The following is a 22,115-nucleotide window of genomic DNA, read 5'->3' on the forward strand; positions in this document are numbered from 1 at the left end:
AATATATGGTTTTCGAGCTAAATCATCCATGATTTAACAATGTTACCATTTTTCTGGAATTACAAAATTTGCAAGATGGATACATAATATCAACGGCCACTAGATGGCATTCAAAGTCAATTTTCGATTAAAACGGAGTTACACAATTTTCTAGTTTCAACGACGATGTGCGCTATCTATCATGCATTGTAATAATTAATTAAAACTGAAAAACATACAGGGTTATCTTAAATACTTTATAAATAAAAGTTTTATGATTTATTTTATTGTGTTAACTGTCAAGTTACTATCTGTGACACTGATGAGTCCTCGAGAAACACTTGTTTAATATAATTACATATTAGGTACATTTTATCATAATAAAGAGCCAAAAAGATTCTTTGGATACATCGAGATATAATTCGAAATTCAAGCTAAACATGTCATCAAACCTATATATTATTATATAATATGTATTGTATATGATTTCAGGTGATACATTTCACCATTTCAAATTCAGGTTTCTTTATTAAAGGCACTATTTCATTGGAACACACTGAGTGAAATTCTGGAAGTTATTTTAAATTATTGGAGACACTCTTCAGACAATCTAGTTTTTTTAAGTTTTCCACAACACTAAGAAATACCCCGCTATCACAAAATCATAATACGTTTTCAATGCAATATAAAGCATTGCATTTTTAATACAATGAATGAATTTACCAAACATGTATCAAAAATTATAAATTCACCCTTTCATGAAAGAGAAAAAAAATTAAATAATAAACATTTTTAACATTGTTATCATTATCAATAAAATTGATAAAATATGTTTTCTTTTTTAATAAAATCATAAATGTCATTAATGAGTGTCATAAATAACAATATGATTTATTTAACATGGCTCCCTCTACGACAGGAGTCGGCAAACAGCAGTCCCTCGCTAGTTTTTAATCCGGCTTACATGGAAAAATAGTGTTCATAATATGTGAAACGTATTCTATCATAAAGTCATATCCCCTCCCCATTCCCAAAAAAATTTCTGAACTTAAACTACAGTTGTAACAGCGTTTTTCAGATCTTCATACGAGTGCAAAAGACATTTCCATATTTCAAAATCCATCTGGCTGTATAATTAAAGAGTTTCCGTCAGACCTTCATGGTTGAAGCTTGATGTTTAAAGAAATGGATCTAACGCAATTCTATAAATATGTTTCGGAAGATAAATATGGTCTATTAAAATCATATGCATGGGGATTTATATCTATATTTGGGAGTACTTGCCAATGTGATAGGATATTTTTGAAGATGAATTATGTAAAATCGCAATACAGATTGTTATTAACAGATGTCCATTCGCAAACAATTTTAATGATATGAAGTACTGACTTCGAACTTCAGTATGATGAAATATTATCTAAGAAAAACAATTACATTTATCGCATTAGTAAAAAAATTTAAACAGTCCTATAATACGGTTATTGATAAATGGAAATATTTTATTTGTTTTTAAATAAACATTATGAAAAATATCACTTACTGATAAAAAAAAATTGAACCTGTTTTTTTGTTGCTCTATGATTAAAATTACCCATGAAATACCTTCGAGTTTGCTACCTGGTCCACCGAGCCTAAAAATTTTACGAAGTGGCCCTTGTCAAAAAAATTTGCCGACCCCTGCAGTCTACAAGATTGATATAATAGCAATTGTCACATTTCATTCAGGAAATTACATGACTTCACTAACTTTATTCAATAAATCCAGCAGCTGAAGGAAGTAAATTCATAAGAAAACTCTACAGTAAGTATCAAAAGCTCTCATGCAACCAATAAAAAAACTGTAAAGCCTAAATCTTGTCCTTTGCTGTAGTGGCAAACATTGTTATAAGGTCAACAATATGTTCGTCCACACCAACTATGTCTAATATTCGGCGGCCGTCTTCTAGCTGCCGTGTAGCTCCCGTATGTCCACCGAGAGACACTGTCACCAATCTGAAATAAGAGTAGATATTGCTAATTATGAATATTATTCTATAATAAATACTTAAACATAGTGCATCTCTTTAAATTAGGTTGAATAACAAACAACTAAGCAATCCTCTATTCTCAGCTGTCTTAAATTAGCTATACCTTGTCTGAACAATATATTGGGTTTGCCACATTTATTAGTCAGTGTTGTGATTATGTGCAAGCAACCGAAAAGTTCCTCGCTTCAATTCTTCGCGACCCAAGAAACGAAACTACAGTACTTATATTGGTTTAAACTCATCAAATCGTGGTATCATATCGTCACTGTACAGGCCATGTAGCGTAACCCTCAAATATCAAATTGTTCAGGAAGTGAAAAAAACTGTGGGCATTGGATTTACTTATTATTTTATATATTTATTTATTATTTTATATACAGTCGAACTCGGTTATTACGATCACGGACATAGCGAGATCTCGGATGTAATGAGTAAACATTCGTTGACATTTTAGTTTACGATTTTCTCCATACATTTATTCACTTTACGAGCTACTTATCGGATATACCGAGCAAAAATATCGTCAAAATTTTCTTAAAACTGTTAATGTGCAAAAACATTTTCGACCCTAAGCAATAAAATCCGACCGCAGACCGATGCCGCCGGGATCGGATTACGTTTATGACACTAGTTAAGTGTCTAAACCCCTAATTGGTGTTTTCGCCGACAACGTATCCACGCATATGGTTGAAATTTCATGTAAAAAATCCAAGCTGAAGTCACTAGGTACCTACCAGCATTCATTGCAGTAAACAACTTCTTTTGTAGTTTGTGAATGCCATGCTTGTTTTGGGGAAAAATTCCAATTGTGTATCTTTGTTTGAATTGTGACTTTTTGTGTTATGTGACTGCTCATTTAAAAATACCTATTCTCTGATATAACGAGTAATGCTTATAACGAGCAAATTCAGTCGGTCCCATCTTCCTCGTAATAACCAAGTTCGACTGTATATTATTTTATTACAAATTGAGTGGCTTACTCTGTACCTACCCTGTGGCTTACGTTTAGAGAGGGTTACAGCATTTGGCTGGAATATTTTTTGTCAAGTTACAAATGGCTTTAAAAATAGTTTTGAATTATTTTGATATGAAATAATTTTTTGCGATTTACGTTACTTGGCCAGTTCGTGTAAGAGTATGCAATAAATCCATTACCATCAAAATGTCACTTTGGTGAAAAGTGAGGGTTACGGCATTTGGCCTGTACAGTGACGATATTAGATGGGTTGCACCTTAGGCCATCTTCAGGTTGCAGTCTGCTTTACAATTTGTGTTGTGACAGTGTCCCACTTAGCCCAGTAGCCTACCAACGTAATGATAACAGTGTAGTCGCTTCACAATACATACGCATTTGTGAATTCTGAATACTAAGAATTTGTTACTTTCGACACGCATTGGCTCGAAAGGTTTTTAAAATACATTTTTGTACATCTATAACGTATCATATAATATGTAGTACGTATATTTTCTCAAAAATATTGTTACAAATCATTAACTCATTCATTGCGGACCTGTTAATTACCTACTATTTAACACATTTGACTGCTGACTAGATAATTTTTAATTAATTACCACCATGGTCCCCACATCCTAAAACAGGCCCCCTATCCATCGCTAAGTTTAATAGCATGTGTGATGCACAACATAAGCGTTTTCAAAATTGTGTGAGGGCCTTTAGCTGTTTTTTGTAGTTTTAATACACTTGATTTATGGAGTTGTCGAGAATCAACACAAAACAATTCTTACAGCCTCATTTTTTAAATGTTAATAACCCCTTCGTTTTTTGCTATTAGAACAAATTTGTGATCTGTGTTTATCACACATATCTGATTGACCCGCCCTGAGACCGGGCCCCTAGACTAGAGCCTTGTCAGACCCCCCTTGTGGGGGCTATGATTACCACATTTAAATAGCAAGCTAATTATATCTAATGGCCACCTAATCCATACTTGCTTAGCGCGTCTTTAGCACTGAAAACTTAATTACCACATTTAACTAACATGCTAATAGTATCTAATGGCAACTTTGCGTTGGACGCACGGAATGAGTTAATTGAACGAGCATTTTCACAGAAGAACTAACTCCATAATAATGGTTTTGAAAAACTATTGATATTAGATGGTATGCAAACAATGGGGTGTCAAGCGGTTTTTATATGGTGGCCAACCCAAACTAAACTAAACGTGGACTGTACGGTTTTTATTTGTATGGACAAAGTAAAAAAAAATATTTAAACTTTATTTTTAAGAACACTTGCCTTAAATGCTTAAATAGAGTAGCGACAATAAAAATGTCCAGAAAAAGACACTGCAAAGTAGTGCAGTCTCAGATAATTAATACTTCAGTTCATAATAATTCATGACATGGACTTTCGTTATGAGAAGAAAACATATTTACCCAGCATCTCTGGATCCAACAGTTTGATGATAAGCTTTTAATGCATTGGCTGGTTGCACCGGTGATGTTTCTGGTTTACCTTTGAACCTTTGACGGCATATGCTATATATTACTGCCACAAACAGATCATATTTCTTCTCCTTTTCTTTTGCATCCAAAATCGGAGCTGATAAAGGAAGCTTCACTGACAGAGACATCTGCAATCGGTTCAATATTTTAGTGAAAGTTACTAAGGCTATAAATATCTAGGTCTAGGACGATTTGGCACCGCCATCTGAACGCTAGGACAATTAGACAATTCCCATCTTGATAGCAGTAAACAATAATGAAATGTATACATATATTAGTGGCGAAGGGTGGCGGTAGGCTGCGGATATCAGACATAAATATTGCACTTTTGTCAGTCATATTTATTTGTTTTCATTGTACTAATAATACAAGTTACGAAAGGTATTGGTTAATTTATTAAATCCAATTAAACCATGCCTATACCAAGACATTATAGTAGTGGTATGCTGTGGAGATCTGACAAAAATAACACACACTTTATCAGTCATACTTATTTGTTCTGATTGCACTAAGAATACAATTTGCATGTAGTTTTTTTAAAATTCGATTAAAACATGCCTAATTAAACCATAATAGATAAAAAATATTCGCATGGAATATGAGCATGTATAAGACAAAGAACCTGTATAACCTAGATAATATTGTTGAATTGTCATAGCTTTTCAAGTTTATGCACAGACATTCAATTTTGCTTCCATTCAACAATCGTCCAGTTGTCCTGGAGACAAGATGGCACAGCAGCCAGATGCGAAATTGATTTAATAATATATGTACGCCAAAGTCTATACTTATGTGGGTGAATTTTTATTAATCATTACCACATTAAATATTACGTAAGCTCATAGGTTTTTTTTTTGCTCCCAATGGAGCATAATTGGTGAAGAGACTTATGTATGAAGATTAAAATTATTAATATGTGACCAAAATAAAAATATATCAATTTACTAATAAATTATTTTCTTACATATTCTTCAACTTTCGCCAGCAGCTCTGTAAATGTGAGAAGAATGCCATTCTTTTTTAGCTCCAATTCCTGCAAACCATTTGCTGTCATTATGACAACAGTCACATCTTTAACTCGGCAACTGAGCTCTTGTGCCAGAAGTAAAGCTGCAGAAAAAATATTTTTGTTTCAATAAAAAAAAATTCCATGATCTATCTTAAAATACATAATTTGTAACAGCACTTAATAATCTACAATCAAAAAGGACTTTCTCTAGCATCATCATCATTGGCTTTACAATCCGGTGTGGGTGGTCTTGGCTGTCTCCAGGATATCTCTCCAATTTCTAGCATACATAGAAAAGGTAATGTATTGACGTAAATCCAAGGTGACAAGGCCCACAATACTAAGGCTGTGATATGAAACTGTTAAATATTGGCGCGAATTCAGTGGTTACAGGTTCAAGTCCCGTTGGACATCGTATTTTTTTCAAAAAAGATTTTTTCTAGTAGGTATATTATCTGAAGTGTTTTCAAATTATGTATATTTAATAATAACCACGCCGCATGTTTTTTTCACTCACTACATAAATTAGACACATAACTCAGTGGCGATTTTCTTTGACGCAGATGTCGCAATCGATACATCAGAAGATTTAAAAGGGGGGCTCAAAACATTTCAAGCCATTCAAGTCATTCAATGATTATTAAATTATATCAGGATCTTGAAAAGATGCATATTTCTCAAACACTGGGTATAAAAGCATAACAAAATCTCTGCAACTAACATCAAAGTACCCTATAACATAAACACTCGTATGCAAATACGCACATCTTGTACATTATAAAATAAACCATTTTTTAATATTATTGTGTGTCATCACTGTCATCTTTAATAATAATATTTTTTATTTACAACTGATTATAGGCAAGAGATGCACTGATATTTTACCACGTTTTTATTAGCTCGTATTCTCATTGTCCGGTAGGTACAGATTTTTTCTTGTGTGTCCAGTACAAATTATTTCTTGTTTGTCCAAGATTTGTATTGGACGATTGAAGATTTTTAACTAACTTCCCGACTACCTAGACATTTGAAACTTTTAGAATATATCAGAACACGACGACAATGCATTCTTTTAATACTTTTGGCCATCTTTAAGCAGAATTGAATTCATTTTCAGTTAATTGTGTTTTGTATGTTTCAGAAAAAATTCGTTAAAAGTAATATTTACTACTCACTATTATCGGTTGCTAAGGGGTCCTCGCAACTAAATTATTAATATATTATATACGTGCGTTACTATGGAAATCAATATGAAATGTCAAAATGACATTTCAGTATTCTATAATATTTATTCAGTATTTCTATAAAGCACAAAAAAAGTATTTATTAATACATAGAATTGTCAAGTTTATATGATTCAACAGAAAATTTAAAAACGTGGTATATAAAAAGTTCTTTTTATCTTGTAATTATTTAGTATGTAGGTTGGGAGTTGGAATTTATGGTTTTTATTCAAAGAGATTGGAAGACTGGGGAGAGGGAACACGCCATCATTTATGTACTAAAAAATACGAATCGGAGAAAGTCAGTTGGTAATGTTGGCATTCTGGAGCTAGTACCTACTTGTTCGTGTGGTAAAACAACATGGCGGATATAATATTGTTATTCTCTCCATGTTGAAAGAAGTAAGATATTTTCGTCGACATTTTAAGTAAAAAAACCATGGCCTGTTGCAGTGCAATAGGATGCAAAGCCAAGAGGAATGCCGGCGTATCTTTTCACAGGTATTTATAATAATAATATTACATTTTTCTCTACGTTTATTGACAAATAAGTGTTGTATTACTAAACGTTATTATTCGGTAAAAAAATGTTTATTAATGGAAGAATACAAATGAGTAACAGCATTTCGGAACAATATGCATACTATTAATTATTTATACATTGATAGTTTTTCCTAAAAGATCTTTTACAATAACAATTCCACTTTTACATCAAACGTCAAATGGTTGTTTATTGCGAAAAATCCAGGGCCGTATGCATAATATTATTTTGAACCCAAAATATACGATGTGTTTTTCAAAGTAAAAACTGTTAGTGCTAGTTAATGACATTCATTATTTACATAGATTTTATATTTCATTTCAGAGTTAAATATATTTTTAAGAATACCAAACAAAAAATTGTATTTATATGAAGTATGTAATGGAGTATATGTAGCAATTTTATAATGTTATATAAATTAAATTGTTTCAGATTTCCGAAAAATGAAGTTCTTCGGAAATTGTGGATTGATGCAGTCGGGCGGGAGAGCTGGGTGCCATCCAAATATTCACTACTGTGTGGGAAGCATTTCTCGGAAAGTGATTTCATCAGAGGCGGTCACATTATCCGGCTGAAAGAGTTTTCAATACCATCGATATTTTATATTAATGTACTTCAGGTGCGGTAAACACTTTGTGCATTTTACTATAGTTTAATGAAATGATATCTCTATAACAACTTGCCTAAAGTTCCTTTTGAAAATTTTGCAAATAAAATTCATGTATTTCTTTCAGTCAATGCCGAAGGTTCACAACCCGCCAACACTGGAAAAGATGGATGTTGACGTTACCTCTGATGATACATCGAAAAATCATTTGGTTCTTCATTTGGTTCTCCCTGTACACCCCGACGGTTTATGTTAAAGCGTAAAGTTTCTTTATTAAGATCAAAAGTAAAAAATCTTCGTCAAAAAAATCGTCGACAGGCATTAAAAATCACTAGTTTAGATAATATTATTCGAGAATTAGAAAAAAAGGGAAATATTCTAGGTGAAGGCATTGAATTGTTGTCTTCGATGAACGATCCCAACAAAGATTTTTTAATAAGATACTTAACCAAGTCTCAAGAAAATCCGGTTAACAAAAAGTATTCTGCGGAACTTCGGAAATTTGCCATTACATTACATTATTATTCGCCTGCAGCTTATAGATATGTACGGCAAATTTTCAACACGTGTTTGCCGCACGAAAAAACACTTTCGAAATGGTATAGACAAGTTAATTGCGATCCAGGATTTACACAGGAGTCGATCGAAGCTGTTATGCTCAAATCTGATAATAGCACTCATCCTCTTGTTTGTTCCCTGATAATGGATGAGATGAGTGTCAGAAAACAGTTAGAACGAGTTGGTGATAAAGAAATGGGATACGTTAACTTTGGTGCTAATTTTGAAGGAGATCAAATACCCCTTGCACGTGAGATACTAACTTTTATGGTTGTTTGTGTCAACGAGTCATGGAAACTTCCACTTGGATATTTTCCAATCGATGGGATTTCCGGGGAACAGAAGGGAGTTTTAGTAAAACAATGCCTTCAAATTTTAAAGGAATGCAATGTACATGTAATATCTTTAACGTTTGATGGTGCACCTGCTAATATTACAATGGCGAAACAGTTGGGTTGTTGTTTCGATGAAGAAAATTTTGTACCATATTTTGTTTTTGATAACCAAAAAATAGTTGTTATTTTAGATCCTTGTCACATGATTAAACTTATTCGAAATGCTTTGGGGGATAGAAAACTTATAATAGATTCAAATGGGGGACTTATTAGATGGGATTTAATTGTTAATTTACAAATATTACAAAGCAGTGAGGGGCTTCATCTAGCAAATAAATTTAAAAAAACGCACGTAGAATACACTAAACAAAAAATTAAAGTTCGATTGGCTGTTCAGTTGTTCAGCGATTCTGTAGCTGATGCTATAGAATTCTGTGCTTATCAACTAGAGCTACCAGAGTTTGCTAATTGTGAACCGACAGTAAAATTCATTAGACATATGAATAAACTTTTTGATATATTTAATTCCAGAAGTAATAATAATTGTTCGGGGAAGTGGAAAAAGCCTGTATGTTCTGAGAATTACCCTGCTATTTCTTCATTTCTCTCTGAAGTATATGTCTACATTGGAGGTCTTAAATTTAGAAATGGGAAAAGGGTCATTAATAGCAACAAAAAAACAGGTTTCTTAGGATTGCAATGTTGTATAAAAAGTTTAGAATTTTTATATCGTAATACAATAACTTCACAACTTTCTAATTTAACTTATTTAACTATGTATAAGTTTTCGCAGGATCACATAGAAATATTTTTTGGACAAATACGTGCGCAAGGTGGGTATAACAACAACCCAACAGTTCGTCAATTTAGATCAGCTTATAAAAAAATATTGATTAATGCCGAACTCAAGGCTTCTTTCACCAGTAATTGCATTCCTTTAGATCACATATCAATTCTAAATTGCTCTAGCAACCCCATCAGCATAATCAACTCTTCATCATCTAGGGCTAGAATATGCGATGATGGGGACATAAATTCCAGTTCCGGAGATATTGATTTTGACGATATTCTTGATTCAATTTATATAAGCAACTATGTCGGCGAAGTCGTAACATATATTGCCGGATTCGTTGTCAGGCATTTGCGGAAAATGTTAAAGTGTGAAAAGTGTCTGTCAGCGATCACAGGTGTCAGGGAGAATCTCATGGAGTCGTTGATCGTTGCAAAAGATAGAGGTGGCTTAGTGTACCCCTCAATGGATGTAATTTCCATTTGTACACGCAGTGAAAAAATCTTTAGAGAAGCCCTGCATCAAAGCGGAGGCATTCGTATGCATCCAAAATTTAATTTAGAATATTTAAATAATAAACTTTTAAAATATTTTGTTAATAGCAACTGTATTTTTAGAGAATTAGATAATCACATGTATGATACTTCGCCATTAACAAACCATGTCACAAATTTAATGAAACTAGTTTCAAAAAAATATTTAGAAATAAGATATCATTATTTAGCGAAAAATGCAGAGCAACCAATCAACCATATTAGACAATATTTTAATAGATTAATTATACTTAGGAATCAATAGTTTTTCAAACCATTTTCGTTTTAAATAATCGATTTTTTTGTATGAATTCTTATTATATATGCAGGGCTTCTCTGATAATAATATTATGTTAAATAGATAAAATATTGTAATTAACTATATAATCAAATTTTCAACATACCTACCTGTATTTTGTGTCTAATAGGTTTATATAACCAAGTAATTTTATACACAATATGTCAAAAACGAACCCATGTTATATTTTTATTTCATAAAATATTTTCAAAATACACATGTGTAAATAGGTAGGTAATATAATATACTTTTTTTTTGTTTGTAACTGTAATTATTTGTGTTTTTTATTTAACCGTTTTATCTAAACAAAAATGCTATGTTATTTTATATAGAACAATATGTAAAAACAAGACCATATTTCTTATTCCAATATTTAACCATTTGCTATTAACTAATTTGTGTATAATTTTTCATAATATTTTTGTGTTATTAAAAATAAAATACTTACATCCATTTGCATTATTTTTTCTTACCCTGAATCCTAATAAAGTTTTTATTGCGGGAACTTTTTATAATGAAAATACGTTTATCATAAATTGGTTGTAAGCTTGTGTTGATAAAAAAAAATACTCAGTGGGGCGTTTTTATGTCCGAGTATGGCCCATTTGCAGCAAAGTGTACCTAATTTCAGAGAAGTAACACTTTCTCTCACAAAACGAGTACACACTGACATTTGTGTGCTACCTCTGGGGGAGGAGTCCAATCTCTTTGTTTTTATTTAATTTTTTATGATAGGAGGCCTCAAAATTAGTCAGTGCCTTGGGTACCCACATCCCTAAACCCGTCACTGGTCTAACTTTTGAATTTATATATAATTATGCATTATGCTCCAAGTATAAATACCCCGTTTACACGTGCTTAGATTTACCACTGACAGTACGTATTACCACGGCCGTAACAAGAAAATGCACGTGTAAATATGTATTATCCCGCAAGTTGCAAGATTGCATGCATGCATCAAAAAAGTTCAGAAGCTTCTGAATTTTCATGTGACAGTTGGGATTTGTTCGATATCTGCTGTAGAACGAAAGTGGCGAACCTGCCGCAAAAAAACCAACTACACCGCGCAGATTCATTTTGAGGTTAACTGATTTTTACTACTGTCAAATAGTACCATAAAATGACAACATCGCGTCTCGCTCACTCTTGAAGAATGAAATTGGCAAGACAGTCAGCGCTTTTACGTGTAAACAGTTGTTATCGCGATAGTTTAAAATACACACTATTGGTGCAAGTAAATCCATGCACGTGTATATATATATAATAATAACGAATTTATATACACGATAAACAAATGTAAGAGCTAATAAAACATAAATAGAAAAACAACAGTTTTGACAATAAATCTTGAAATAGGCACTAAACTTGTTTTCATGATATTTTCACGTAACACGTTAATTTATAAGATCACATTCACATGGTCTGTTTGGTACAAGATCATAATTAATATTTCGATAATCTACTATTAAACTATCGCATAACACAATCTAAATATTCTTACCAACGTGTCCTGGCACCAAGTTCTTATTGTAGAAGCATTCAGCAGCGGAGTGTTTTTCTCGGATAGTTTTCGCGCTCCCTTTGACATTTGCCAATCTGTCGACTCTGCACTGCTGGTGACCTGTTAATAAACTGAATAATTAAAAATACCTGAAAAACATGACATACTCGTATGTGACATGTTAATAAGGGTGGATTGACCGACTGAAACACTGGAAAAATTCCCAGTAATGCCAAATACAATTATTTTGCAAATCATTTTTATTTTAAATCTACAATTAAACAAATCAATGAGTATGTCAGTCATTAAGACCGCGGAATCAAGGGATAGCCGGTGCACACAGACAAATTCTAGGGTTGTCCCTTGGTTCAGCTACTCATGTGAGCCATACACATTGCAATGCAGTCATTCAAAATTTAAGGCTTCATCAACCAAAGCACTAAGCCCTATAAAAAATTAATCATTATGATGAAAGAATTTTAAAATGATTAAAAAAACTTATGCTCAGTCATATTAAGTATATTTATTTACCTTTGAACATCACATCGCTCAAATCCAGCGCTACTAGAAAATGTGCATCAATTTTGTTTTGACTTTCGAATCCTTTGGTTATCGATCTGTCCACAAAATTCTGCAGTGTTTTTATTAAACCCAAATCAGCTGGTGTAACATTACCTGGAAGATTCAAACATAAAATATTTGGTTTTCTATTTAAATAAGATCATTTGAGTCGCTTAGAATCATAACTCACATATTGCAATTTTGTCGTTTTTTAGTTAAATATGCCAAGTGATTCTAAATGAATTAATCTATATACCGAAAAATAGTTGACTCATAGTATGCTGTATGTCTGCAACGTTAGGAGTATTAGGTATATATATTTTTAAAAAAAAAGTTACTCTCTCACTCATTAATATTCTAGGGAGTTCAATACTGTTCTTCTAATTACAAAAAATAGTGCTCTGTTGGTTTTTAGCGATTATCTCAAAACTTGATTTTTGGAATATGTGAGTTATGATTCTAAGCGACTCATTTTATTCAATACAGAATTTTTTCTTTGCTTCGCTGGTAAAGCACATCACCCGAAATGCAAACGATGCTGGTTCAAAGCTTGGTACAAATATTTTTTCTGTATGTAATTTTTTTTTATACTTTATTTATTTTATTTTCTTCCGCATCATTTATTCGCCCGTGTACCTGTGAGTCACTGTTCATGGAGAGGGAGTAAATGACAGAGAACATTGTTTGTGAATATGTATAAAGTCATTTACTGTATGAATGAATAAGGAATAGATGTAACTACTTATTTCAGATACTTTTTGGGAGACATGACAGCATATGAAACAGCACACATTGGCAAAGATCACTGCGGCATGAACCATTGCCAACTGTCTCATCTATATAAATTGCTTTATTTGAAAACAACTAGTCAAAAATGGCCATCTATATTTGGTGGTCCCAACCTATGGGGCGTGACTCCCAGAGATGTCGCGGAGTGTTTTCTAGGGGGTCGCTAACTAAATATCTAGTAAACTGAAAAAATATTGACTAGGATGCAAAGTTCCACAACAAAAATTACTTTTTAATCTTTTTTAATAATTATAGATCAACTTCGGAGGGAATTTCGTATGTACATAAGTATGATTGATGTATATGCATGTGTATTTAAGTAGCTCGGAAAATCGACATCCGTTTAACCAAACCAAACAAAAACAATCAAAAAACCAAATTACCTTTATGCCTATGATATTTCCAAACTTTGGCAAGACGGCTGTCTTTTTCACTTGGTCCACTTCCTATCTCAGACAGCACGCTTAACTTCTCTATACGTCTTAGTTTCAGATATGCTTGTTTCACATGAGTTCTACACCTGATTTTTAAAAAGAAGACAAATCAGAAGACAGGATTAAAGGCATTTTTACAATATTATCTGTAGCTGTTACTTTCAAAGTTGGCAGCGTCCATATTCCACCATTTTAAGATATACACAAAAAACAGTCAAGCACATTTTGGCCAAAGAAATGTATCTCAACTTTTCGCAAATTTAAGTTACAGTACCATACATACATAAAATAACATATAACATCAATAATTGACAAAGAGAAATACAGTAGAACTCGGTTATTACGATCACGGACATAGCGAGATCTCGGATGTAATGAGGAAACATTCGTTGACATTTTAGTTTATTATTTTCTCCGTACGTTCATTCACTTTTATAACGAGCTATTTATCGGATATACCGAGTAAAAATATCATCAAAAATTTTCTTAAAACTGTGTCGATTGTTTAAAATTATTTTCCACCCTAATCTTTCCCTAACCCCTAATAACCCTTTTCCACCCACATCACTAAAAAATATCCACGCATATGGTTAAAATTTCATGTAAAAATCCAAGCTGAAGTCAGTAGGTACCTACCAGCATTCATTACAATAAACAACTTCTTTTGTAGTTTATAATGCCATGCTTGTTTCGGGGAAAAATTCTAATTGTGTATTTTTGTTTGAATTGCGACTTTTTGTGTTATGTGACTGCTCATTTAAAAATACCTATTCTCTGATATAACGAGTAATGCTTATAACGAGCAAATTCAGTCGGTCCCATCTTCCTCGTAATAATCAAGTTCGACTGTATATAAGATAAAATATCAAATTTCTGTTTATTTTTGACAAAGTCTACATTTACCACTGTCATTTTCAGACACCTACACTAAATTTACTAAACTCGTATGATTAATAAATTGTAAGAAATTTAGAGAAAAACCGATAGAAAACTATTAAACTGACATTGACTACTTCACATCGGAAGATTTGATACCAAAGTGAGTACTGATTTGCGTTTAATATTTAAATGTAGGTACATACTTAATACTTTATTATTAGAGGTGTTTAAAAAAACATAACAGACAAAAGTCTAAATTTGTACACATACACTTCAACGAATCTTAATATGTACATAAAACCTGTGAAACATGGGAACACAAAAATAAAGGGAAGTGGGTTACATTCTGGGTGTGGCTATAAGAAGGTACTATTTAGTAGTATTTTCTGAGACCATTCCTTATTTTCAGCTAAGTATTGCTTTCTTCCATGGGTATTGTGAGTTTTACTGTACTGCATATTTTATTAAATTGATTGAATGCTCGTATTCTGTAATATAATAGATCAGGAGTAGGCCATACATAATATGCATATATTTTTAGTCATGCAGGTATAACTATGATCCGGCTTGTATACTAATTGCCTTGTGGATTTCCTTAACTAAACCAGAATCCATGTCCGTGCTCTATTCGGATGGGAAGTTTTTCAATGACTGTCATACAAATTTATATGGTATGAATTGCGAAGGTGAATGATAATTAATGAATATGAATGCATAGACTGAGTGAAGTTTTAAAAATTGGAAGCAGTGCAGTGCACTTGCATATTACAGCAGCCGTCACTGCCTACAACATAACCTTATAAGTTTCAGTATGGATAACTCTAACTTACTTTCCTTCTGCACTATAGTTCATCAGAGTTCTGTACGCTAGCAACGGAGATGTGGTGGAATTATTAAGATTTTCCGTCAGCCGTTGGGTGACCGTTCTGGGTAAAAGGTCTTTGGGGACAGTCGTGTCATTGAGATTCACGACCAGCAGCGACAGGTATAGTCTCTCCACATTGTGGGCAATATCTGTCGGTGACATTTTCAGAATAAGTACATCCCACACCTAAAAAAAAACCTATATTAAAAATTTATGTTCATAGACAATGAATTATGACAGGGATGGTGTACCCTTTTCAACACGTGACATATTGTATATGCCCATAACTTTTAAGAAAAAACTGCATGTCACACGATTACACAAAATTATCATAGTGATTCGCACGTCATTGGATAAACGCCACCCCTGAAAATTATAATCATTTACCTCTGGACTGCTAATCAAGTGGACAGGAACATTATCCAGCCCCAAGAATTGATGCTCTGCGAGGAGATTGGCCGCTGTGACGCCGTCCTCGGTGTGTCGCAGCTCCTCTGAGACTCTCAGGTGCATGAGAATGTTTTCACATTCTGGCAGAGAGCTGTATTTTTCGAGTGTCAGCTTTATACCATGCCATATATAGTAAAATATTACCGCAAGTGCTAGAAAATAAACATCATTGAGAAGAACAATATCATTGAAGTGCTGAGGATTAAAAGAACACAAGTCAAGAATTAAAAAAACTAGTGGTTTACAGGAGCAGTCTACACATCACTAGATACCAACTTATGCATCAAGCAAGATTCAAAAATATAACTAATTGTATGAAAAGTTACAAGAATTTTCAAAAAAAATTATTCAATACGTATGTTAATTTAAGAATGTTAGATTCTTATTTGTGAAGTACATAATTTTAAAAAATAGGCTTAGACTCAAAATTCACATCTTTCACTGTCCGGGTGAGTGCATTATCCTTTGAGCTATCGCCCCGGCTGCGCATTGCCAAATCATACTAAATAGCCAAATCATACTAAAAGCCAAGCAGCAGCAGTTACCGCGCCTACATCGATGTATCTTCTGGTGACCAAATTTCAATATCCCCCAAACAAACTACAGCTCCAAACCCTATTTATCAGTAGTCACCAAAAGCTACATCAATTTAGGTGCGAAAACTGCCTCTGCCTTGCTTTCTGATAAGTAGAGTTTGTCAATACACAGCCAGGCCCATCTATGACATGCAAATAAATTTAATATTTTCAAACTTCGCCAAAGTAAAGCTTCTGTTTTCTGAATTAGATATTCTTTCAATTTATTTCTTTTAAACAATTTACATATTCCGTTTTTTTACATTTTTTGTCAGTCCCTTCAAAAATAGGACTTCACTGTAAAATCAACATAAAAAAGTAACAAAAAAAATTATAAAATGGCCACCCAAGCTTGGCGGATTTGTGTAGATTTTGGGAGTTGTGGGATTTGTGTTTACACTGCAGTATGTATCCCATTGCTTTTTTCAAGAATAAAATGCCACAATACGAATGAAATAATAAAAAAAGGACATTGGTCAAGATAATGTCACAGAACCACATAATGATGATGAGTTGTGATAACTACAACAAATATTATTATTATAATCGACAGTTCGAATATAAAGGATGGCTGGACATTAAATATGTGTACATACATTTATTTTTCTCCTCTTCTTTGAAATGAAGTAATTTCAAAATATCCTTATGCTTCCAACCGTAGCGTGATTTTGCCCGGCTTACTTCTATCGCTAATTTTTCTACAGGCATTTTCTTATACCAATTTATGAGACAATTTTTCCATCCATTACCAACTCCTGTGAACAAAAAGAATATAAATTTACTTAGGGCCAAATGCAAAGATGTCAATGTTATGTAAAAGTATCTATTTATGAACCATAGGCATAATTGACAGTTTAGCAAAAAAATAAATAAAATGGCAACGTTGCTTTCACCAATCCAAAGTGTTACCATTTTAAAAATTATGGTTTTCCATAAATTTTAATTATAAATAAAACCAACGCATGGCATGAGACTCTTAACCCTATCCCTGCGTATGGCATGTAAACATGCCATAGACTTTATCTCGTATTTTTGACCAAACTAGAAGAGACACTTGTGGATAATATGCTTTAAAAATTAGTTCAAACCTTTAGGTAGACATATCAGGCAACAGATCATAAAAATGTCAAGTAAAACACAAGGAAATATATTTTTGAAAAGAACACTCGTTATTCAGTCGTTTGAATCGCGCGCCATTGCGAAGACGGGTGTACTAGATGCGTCACCAGGGTTATCAAAACAAAACATTGGTCATGCATCGAAAAGTGTGCATCGATAATATTTTTATTTACCTTTTAATTAATTATTATGATTACGTTAGTGTTATGTATTTTTTCTTAGTGATCTGTGATCTCGATAGAAACATTTTGAAGATTTGTTTTTAGTATTTTTTGTCATTATAAATATATGTGAAATAATTATTTCACCCGCCAAAATGTCACTACCACATAATATTATCGAAAAAATAATGCTGGAAAATATTTTATCGATGCACAGCTCTCCAGTAAACTTGTTTGGCTTTGTTCATTGTTCCATATTTGATATTTACATTATTATAATGGGTAATAATTTTTATTTTTATGTGCCACGAAACTGTGTTAGCTCTGTTCACATGCTCATATTATGCCTGGCGATTATTCGACAGGCCCTTTGTACAATGAAAAAGCCGACGGCGCCTCATAAATTATATCATAATAGTATTTTAGCAGTGCGGTAATTATTTTTAGTGTTTTATTCTCCAAAACATCCTAATGAATAAGTGGATGACATTATTTTATGGCAACGAAAATAAATATAGGTTCAGAATTTGAAATGGTAATAAAATTTGAGTTTACGACTTACTAAATGCGATAAGCGATAACCCACTGATTATTCCACAAGTGATTTAGTAATATATCTGTCATAGACCGTAATCAACTACGGCAGCATGTACTCAACACAGCCCTGTGTATAACGAATACAAACGCGGCGAATTGCTCGGTAGTATGTGTTGAAACTGTGTATGTGAAGACTGGACAGCCGCCATTTTGAACGCGCGGTCAAAGCTTGGATATTTTTTAGCATCTTCACTTTCTTCGATTTATTTTAGTGAGAATGTAACGAATATAGTTTATTTCTTGGTGCATTTGGAATAACTGATATATAGTTCATCTAGTAATCTATTTTTTAATTTTGGAATCGATCTGTTTTAGCTGTAGTGACCGTTTTAACAGATCACTTGACTGAAAATAAATTCCCGCGAAAATGGCTCGCAGCGAAAGGGTTAATAGAATTAGTTATTTGGTTACCTGTTTTCAATTGTGCCAAAGAGCACACAAAGAATAAAATTTCATCGCTTGTTGTCAGAATCGTACTGGCCGTGTTGTACAAAAGAGTCCTAATCGGATTGGCTGTTGAAACCTTTTCTGTAGAAGCAATGCCTAGCGCTAATGCAAATACACCCGGTTCCATGCGATGATGTCCTGCCTGAAAACACAATCAACAATAGATTATTTTGAAAAACCTCAGAAACACACTTTTTATTTCAGCCACTTGCTAACACCTATTAGGTCCATGCATGGAGTCCAAACACACATTGAAAAAAAAATTTGTGAATTTTCCAGACATTATAAGCCGGGACGTTACCGTCACTGTGTGCGTATCCAACAACAATCAAATAACCATAGGAACTAACAGATTGTCTGTAACAGACCTGGGAAAACTTTTTGGATGAAGGGCCTCTTCTTCTTGACTACGCTTCTAGGCGCTGTTGTCTACTAAATGGGAGGAGCTTGTTAGTTTATAATGAAAGTGCGGTTAAAAATGGGCAGAGCATGTTAGTTCACAGTTCTAACACGTAGCCAAGAAGATGTTGCTGATGAGTACATTATTTATCATCATAAAATTTCAACATAAAAAAATAAATGATTCTCTAATATCGGTGATGCTTAATCGTAGAGTTTTTATTGATATTCATAATTGAAAATGTTTGTTCACATAATATGTAGGTTGATCCAAAAATAACCTACATTTTTTGAGCAGAATCTTTAAGTTGTTCAAATTTCACGATTGTCATTTTGTCAATTGTCGATGATGCTCATTGATGTAACTAATTGATCGTTTACAGATGCAATTGATGCGATTGTCATTTGCGACTTTCTCAATTGACGGCAAATGATAAATGATGAGAATTTTGATTGACGATTTACAATTAACATTAACAATTTTATTTAACATCTCCGGGGGGGGGGGGCGCTTTATAATGTTTGCTATCGGTTTTTTGTATATTAAATGAAGGTAGGTAATTAAATGTCACGGATCATTGCTGATAATTTAACAAACTATTGCTTTTATTCAACGAATAATTCATAAGATTTGAGAATGTAACATTCTATATATTGGATATACAATAGGCACTCGGTAATCCAGCACCCATATTTTTTCACCTATGCAGGATTATTGGATTTCTATAGGAAATAATAAATAATCTGTCAAGGTCGGGAACCGAACTGCCGAGCTAACGACTCTCCGTTCTGTAATCCGGCAGTTTAATGTGAAACCTGCCGGATTATAGAGCAGGAGAGCTGAGTTGCAAAATGCCGGACTATTGGATGTGCCAGGATGGTGAATGCCGGATTACCGAGCGCCTACTGTACCTGCATAATTTGAAAACACCCATCATTAAAAATCTTTTTTAGAACAAAAAAAGTACAACACCCGATGGGACTTGAACCTGTAACCGCTGGATTCGCACGAGTATCTTATTTTTTTATTGTACTGTCCGACAAGAAGATCTAGGCAATAGCCGAAAGTTGCTGTCGTCGACTAAATAAGAGGAGCTTGTTAGTTCACAGTTTTAACACATGGACAACTCATCGCTAACCGGACGTCGTTATAATCGAAGTGCGGTTAAAAATGGGAGGAGCTTGTTAGTTCACAGTTTTAACACTCAGCCAAGAAGATCTAGTCGTACAGTAGTTGTAACCATATTTAATAAAAATTCACCTTCACATGCTTGATAGCCTCTACCATCAATTGTGCATTCTTCAAGTCTTTAACTAGTTTAGGAACGCATGTCGCTTTATCGGAAGTCCAATTTTTCTTCTCTGTATACCTTTTTGGAAAATATTTTGGACCGTATTCTGACCCTGTGTACAAATACCAGTAAAGAAGGAGTATCGGTGGTAAGTGGTCATTTTTTGTATTTGGTGGTTTCGGAGCAGGCGTCGCTAAGCCTGATAATAATTCATTCAATATTATGATCTCCAAGTTTTGGATATGTTCCGCCATTTCTGAAAAAGATATTCATTTCTTAGATTACGTAACAAAGAATAATCTTGAAGATCAAAACTGTAAAATGTTTCAAAATAAAGTTTTTTGTGTATATGAATTAGGTTTTTTAATTATTACCACCATGTTAATTAGCAAATTCTGACATATCATTATTTATTTAATTATCTAAAATTTGATGTTCCAATTATTATTCCAGGATAATTAAAAACCAGGGCAGAGATTACGTAATCACCAAATTGTGGCACAGGACCGCCCCTAAAATGAATTTCGCACCACTCGGGTCAAATTAATACCTATTTTTCGTAATAAAAGACACCAATAACCATATAGTACCAAATTTCAGCTTGGTACCTTCGATATGATTTATTGTTATTTTCTAAATATCTTTTTTTTATCATCACAATAAACATATAATACAGCGGCAAACACATTTTGAAAATAGCCGATATACTGGATTATTTGTTAGGTTAACCTAACCAAAACTAACCCAACCTAACAAATAATCCAGTATATTGGCTATTTTCAAAATGTGTTTGCCGCTGTATTCCCCATAATCGACTTGTACCAATATTAGAATTACCAAATATCAAGGAATATAAATGACATACCTGCATTGTCCAACATGCAAAATGTGAATGTAGTGAATGTCAAGTAGGTATTAATATTTTCAAAGGTTGGTGACTGGTGATAGTGGAAAATGTATGAAAATATTTGTTTTCATCAGAAATTACATGATTTATGAAGGACTTCTTAATTGCTCCTGGTACACAGGTTGAGAAGCACTGCCATACACATTCAAAATAATATACTTTATACATGAACTAATACTAATTTACAATGTAGTCTATTTTACTAATGCACATTCTTTTGTAGAGTTTTTAGTCATTTATAAATGTAGGCCACCCATAAAAGCCGAGATATCGTATTATTACTATATTATTAGACAGATTTCTGCTACAAAATAATAAGTGAGCCAAATTATTATTCTTTAATTTAATTCATAAACTCACATCCCTTCACCATAGGATTATCATTTGAGATGAGTACAGGCGTTATACTTTTTTTATTCATTGACACCTACGTACATATTAAAAATAAGGTTGACAAAATAAAAAGATAGCGAACCTGTCATTTCACTTACCGACTCAATGCTCGTTTAGTGTGCTAACAATTACAACATTGATAATAATGAATATCTTGTATATTATTTGCGAAATACAGCCGTGCGACAATAAAATTATTTAAACGTCACTAAAAGTATATTAGTCTATGACTCGTCACTTGTCTGTTGGTTGAGGCAGTCCAGTGTTACCATCTTTTTGTCCTGCGATATCAATGTTGCCATCTTTTCAAAGTGGAATTATAGTACAAACCCTCCAAAATTATACTACTACTAACTACTATACTACAAAATTAAACTACT

The 22,115-nt window shown here is 33.1% G+C and overlaps 2 protein-coding genes across 4 annotated transcripts; one reads left to right on the forward strand and one right to left on the reverse strand.

The window, feature by feature from the left end:
* Positions 1–245: 245 nt before the first annotated feature.
* On the reverse strand, positions 246–21,968 carry LOC147071762 (RNA-binding protein RO60). 3 transcript variants are annotated; one of them, XM_085947099.1, is made up of 13 exons: positions 21,834–21,968; positions 21,301–21,474; positions 20,405–20,691; positions 18,709–18,886; positions 17,017–17,175; positions 15,783–15,997; positions 15,361–15,581; positions 13,601–13,737; positions 12,399–12,542; positions 11,868–11,987; positions 5,437–5,582; positions 4,404–4,600; positions 246–1,971 (listed from the first exon to the last, which is right to left on the reverse strand). In XM_085947099.1, the coding sequence occupies exons 2-13, from the start codon at positions 21,314–21,316 to the stop codon at positions 1,827–1,829; spliced, it is 1,965 nt and encodes a 654-aa protein (XP_085803225.1). In that variant the 5' UTR covers positions 21,317–21,474; positions 21,834–21,968; the 3' UTR covers positions 246–1,826. The 3 variants fall into 3 exon arrangements, with proteins under 3 accessions (XP_085803225.1, XP_085803227.1, XP_085803226.1); XM_085947101.1 differs by lacking the exon at positions 21,301–21,474; XM_085947100.1 differs by lacking the exon at positions 21,301–21,474 and having other exon boundaries at positions 21,818–21,968.
* LOC147071763 (THAP domain-containing protein 2-like) lies at positions 6,992–7,956 on the forward strand. Its single transcript, XM_085947106.1, has 2 exons — positions 6,992–7,205; positions 7,678–7,956. Exons 1-2 carry the CDS (start codon positions 7,144–7,146, stop codon positions 7,871–7,873), a joined length of 258 nt encoding a protein of 85 aa, XP_085803232.1. The 5' UTR covers positions 6,992–7,143; the 3' UTR covers positions 7,874–7,956.
* Positions 21,969–22,115: the final 147 nt, after the last annotated feature.

This window comes from Rhyacophila brunnea, unplaced genomic scaffold (assembly GCF_057557595.1).
Source record: "Rhyacophila brunnea isolate RB1 unplaced genomic scaffold, BYU_Rbru_1.0 scaffold_2, whole genome shotgun sequence".
In the NCBI taxonomy this organism is placed as follows: domain Eukaryota; kingdom Metazoa; phylum Arthropoda; class Insecta; order Trichoptera; family Rhyacophilidae; genus Rhyacophila; species Rhyacophila brunnea.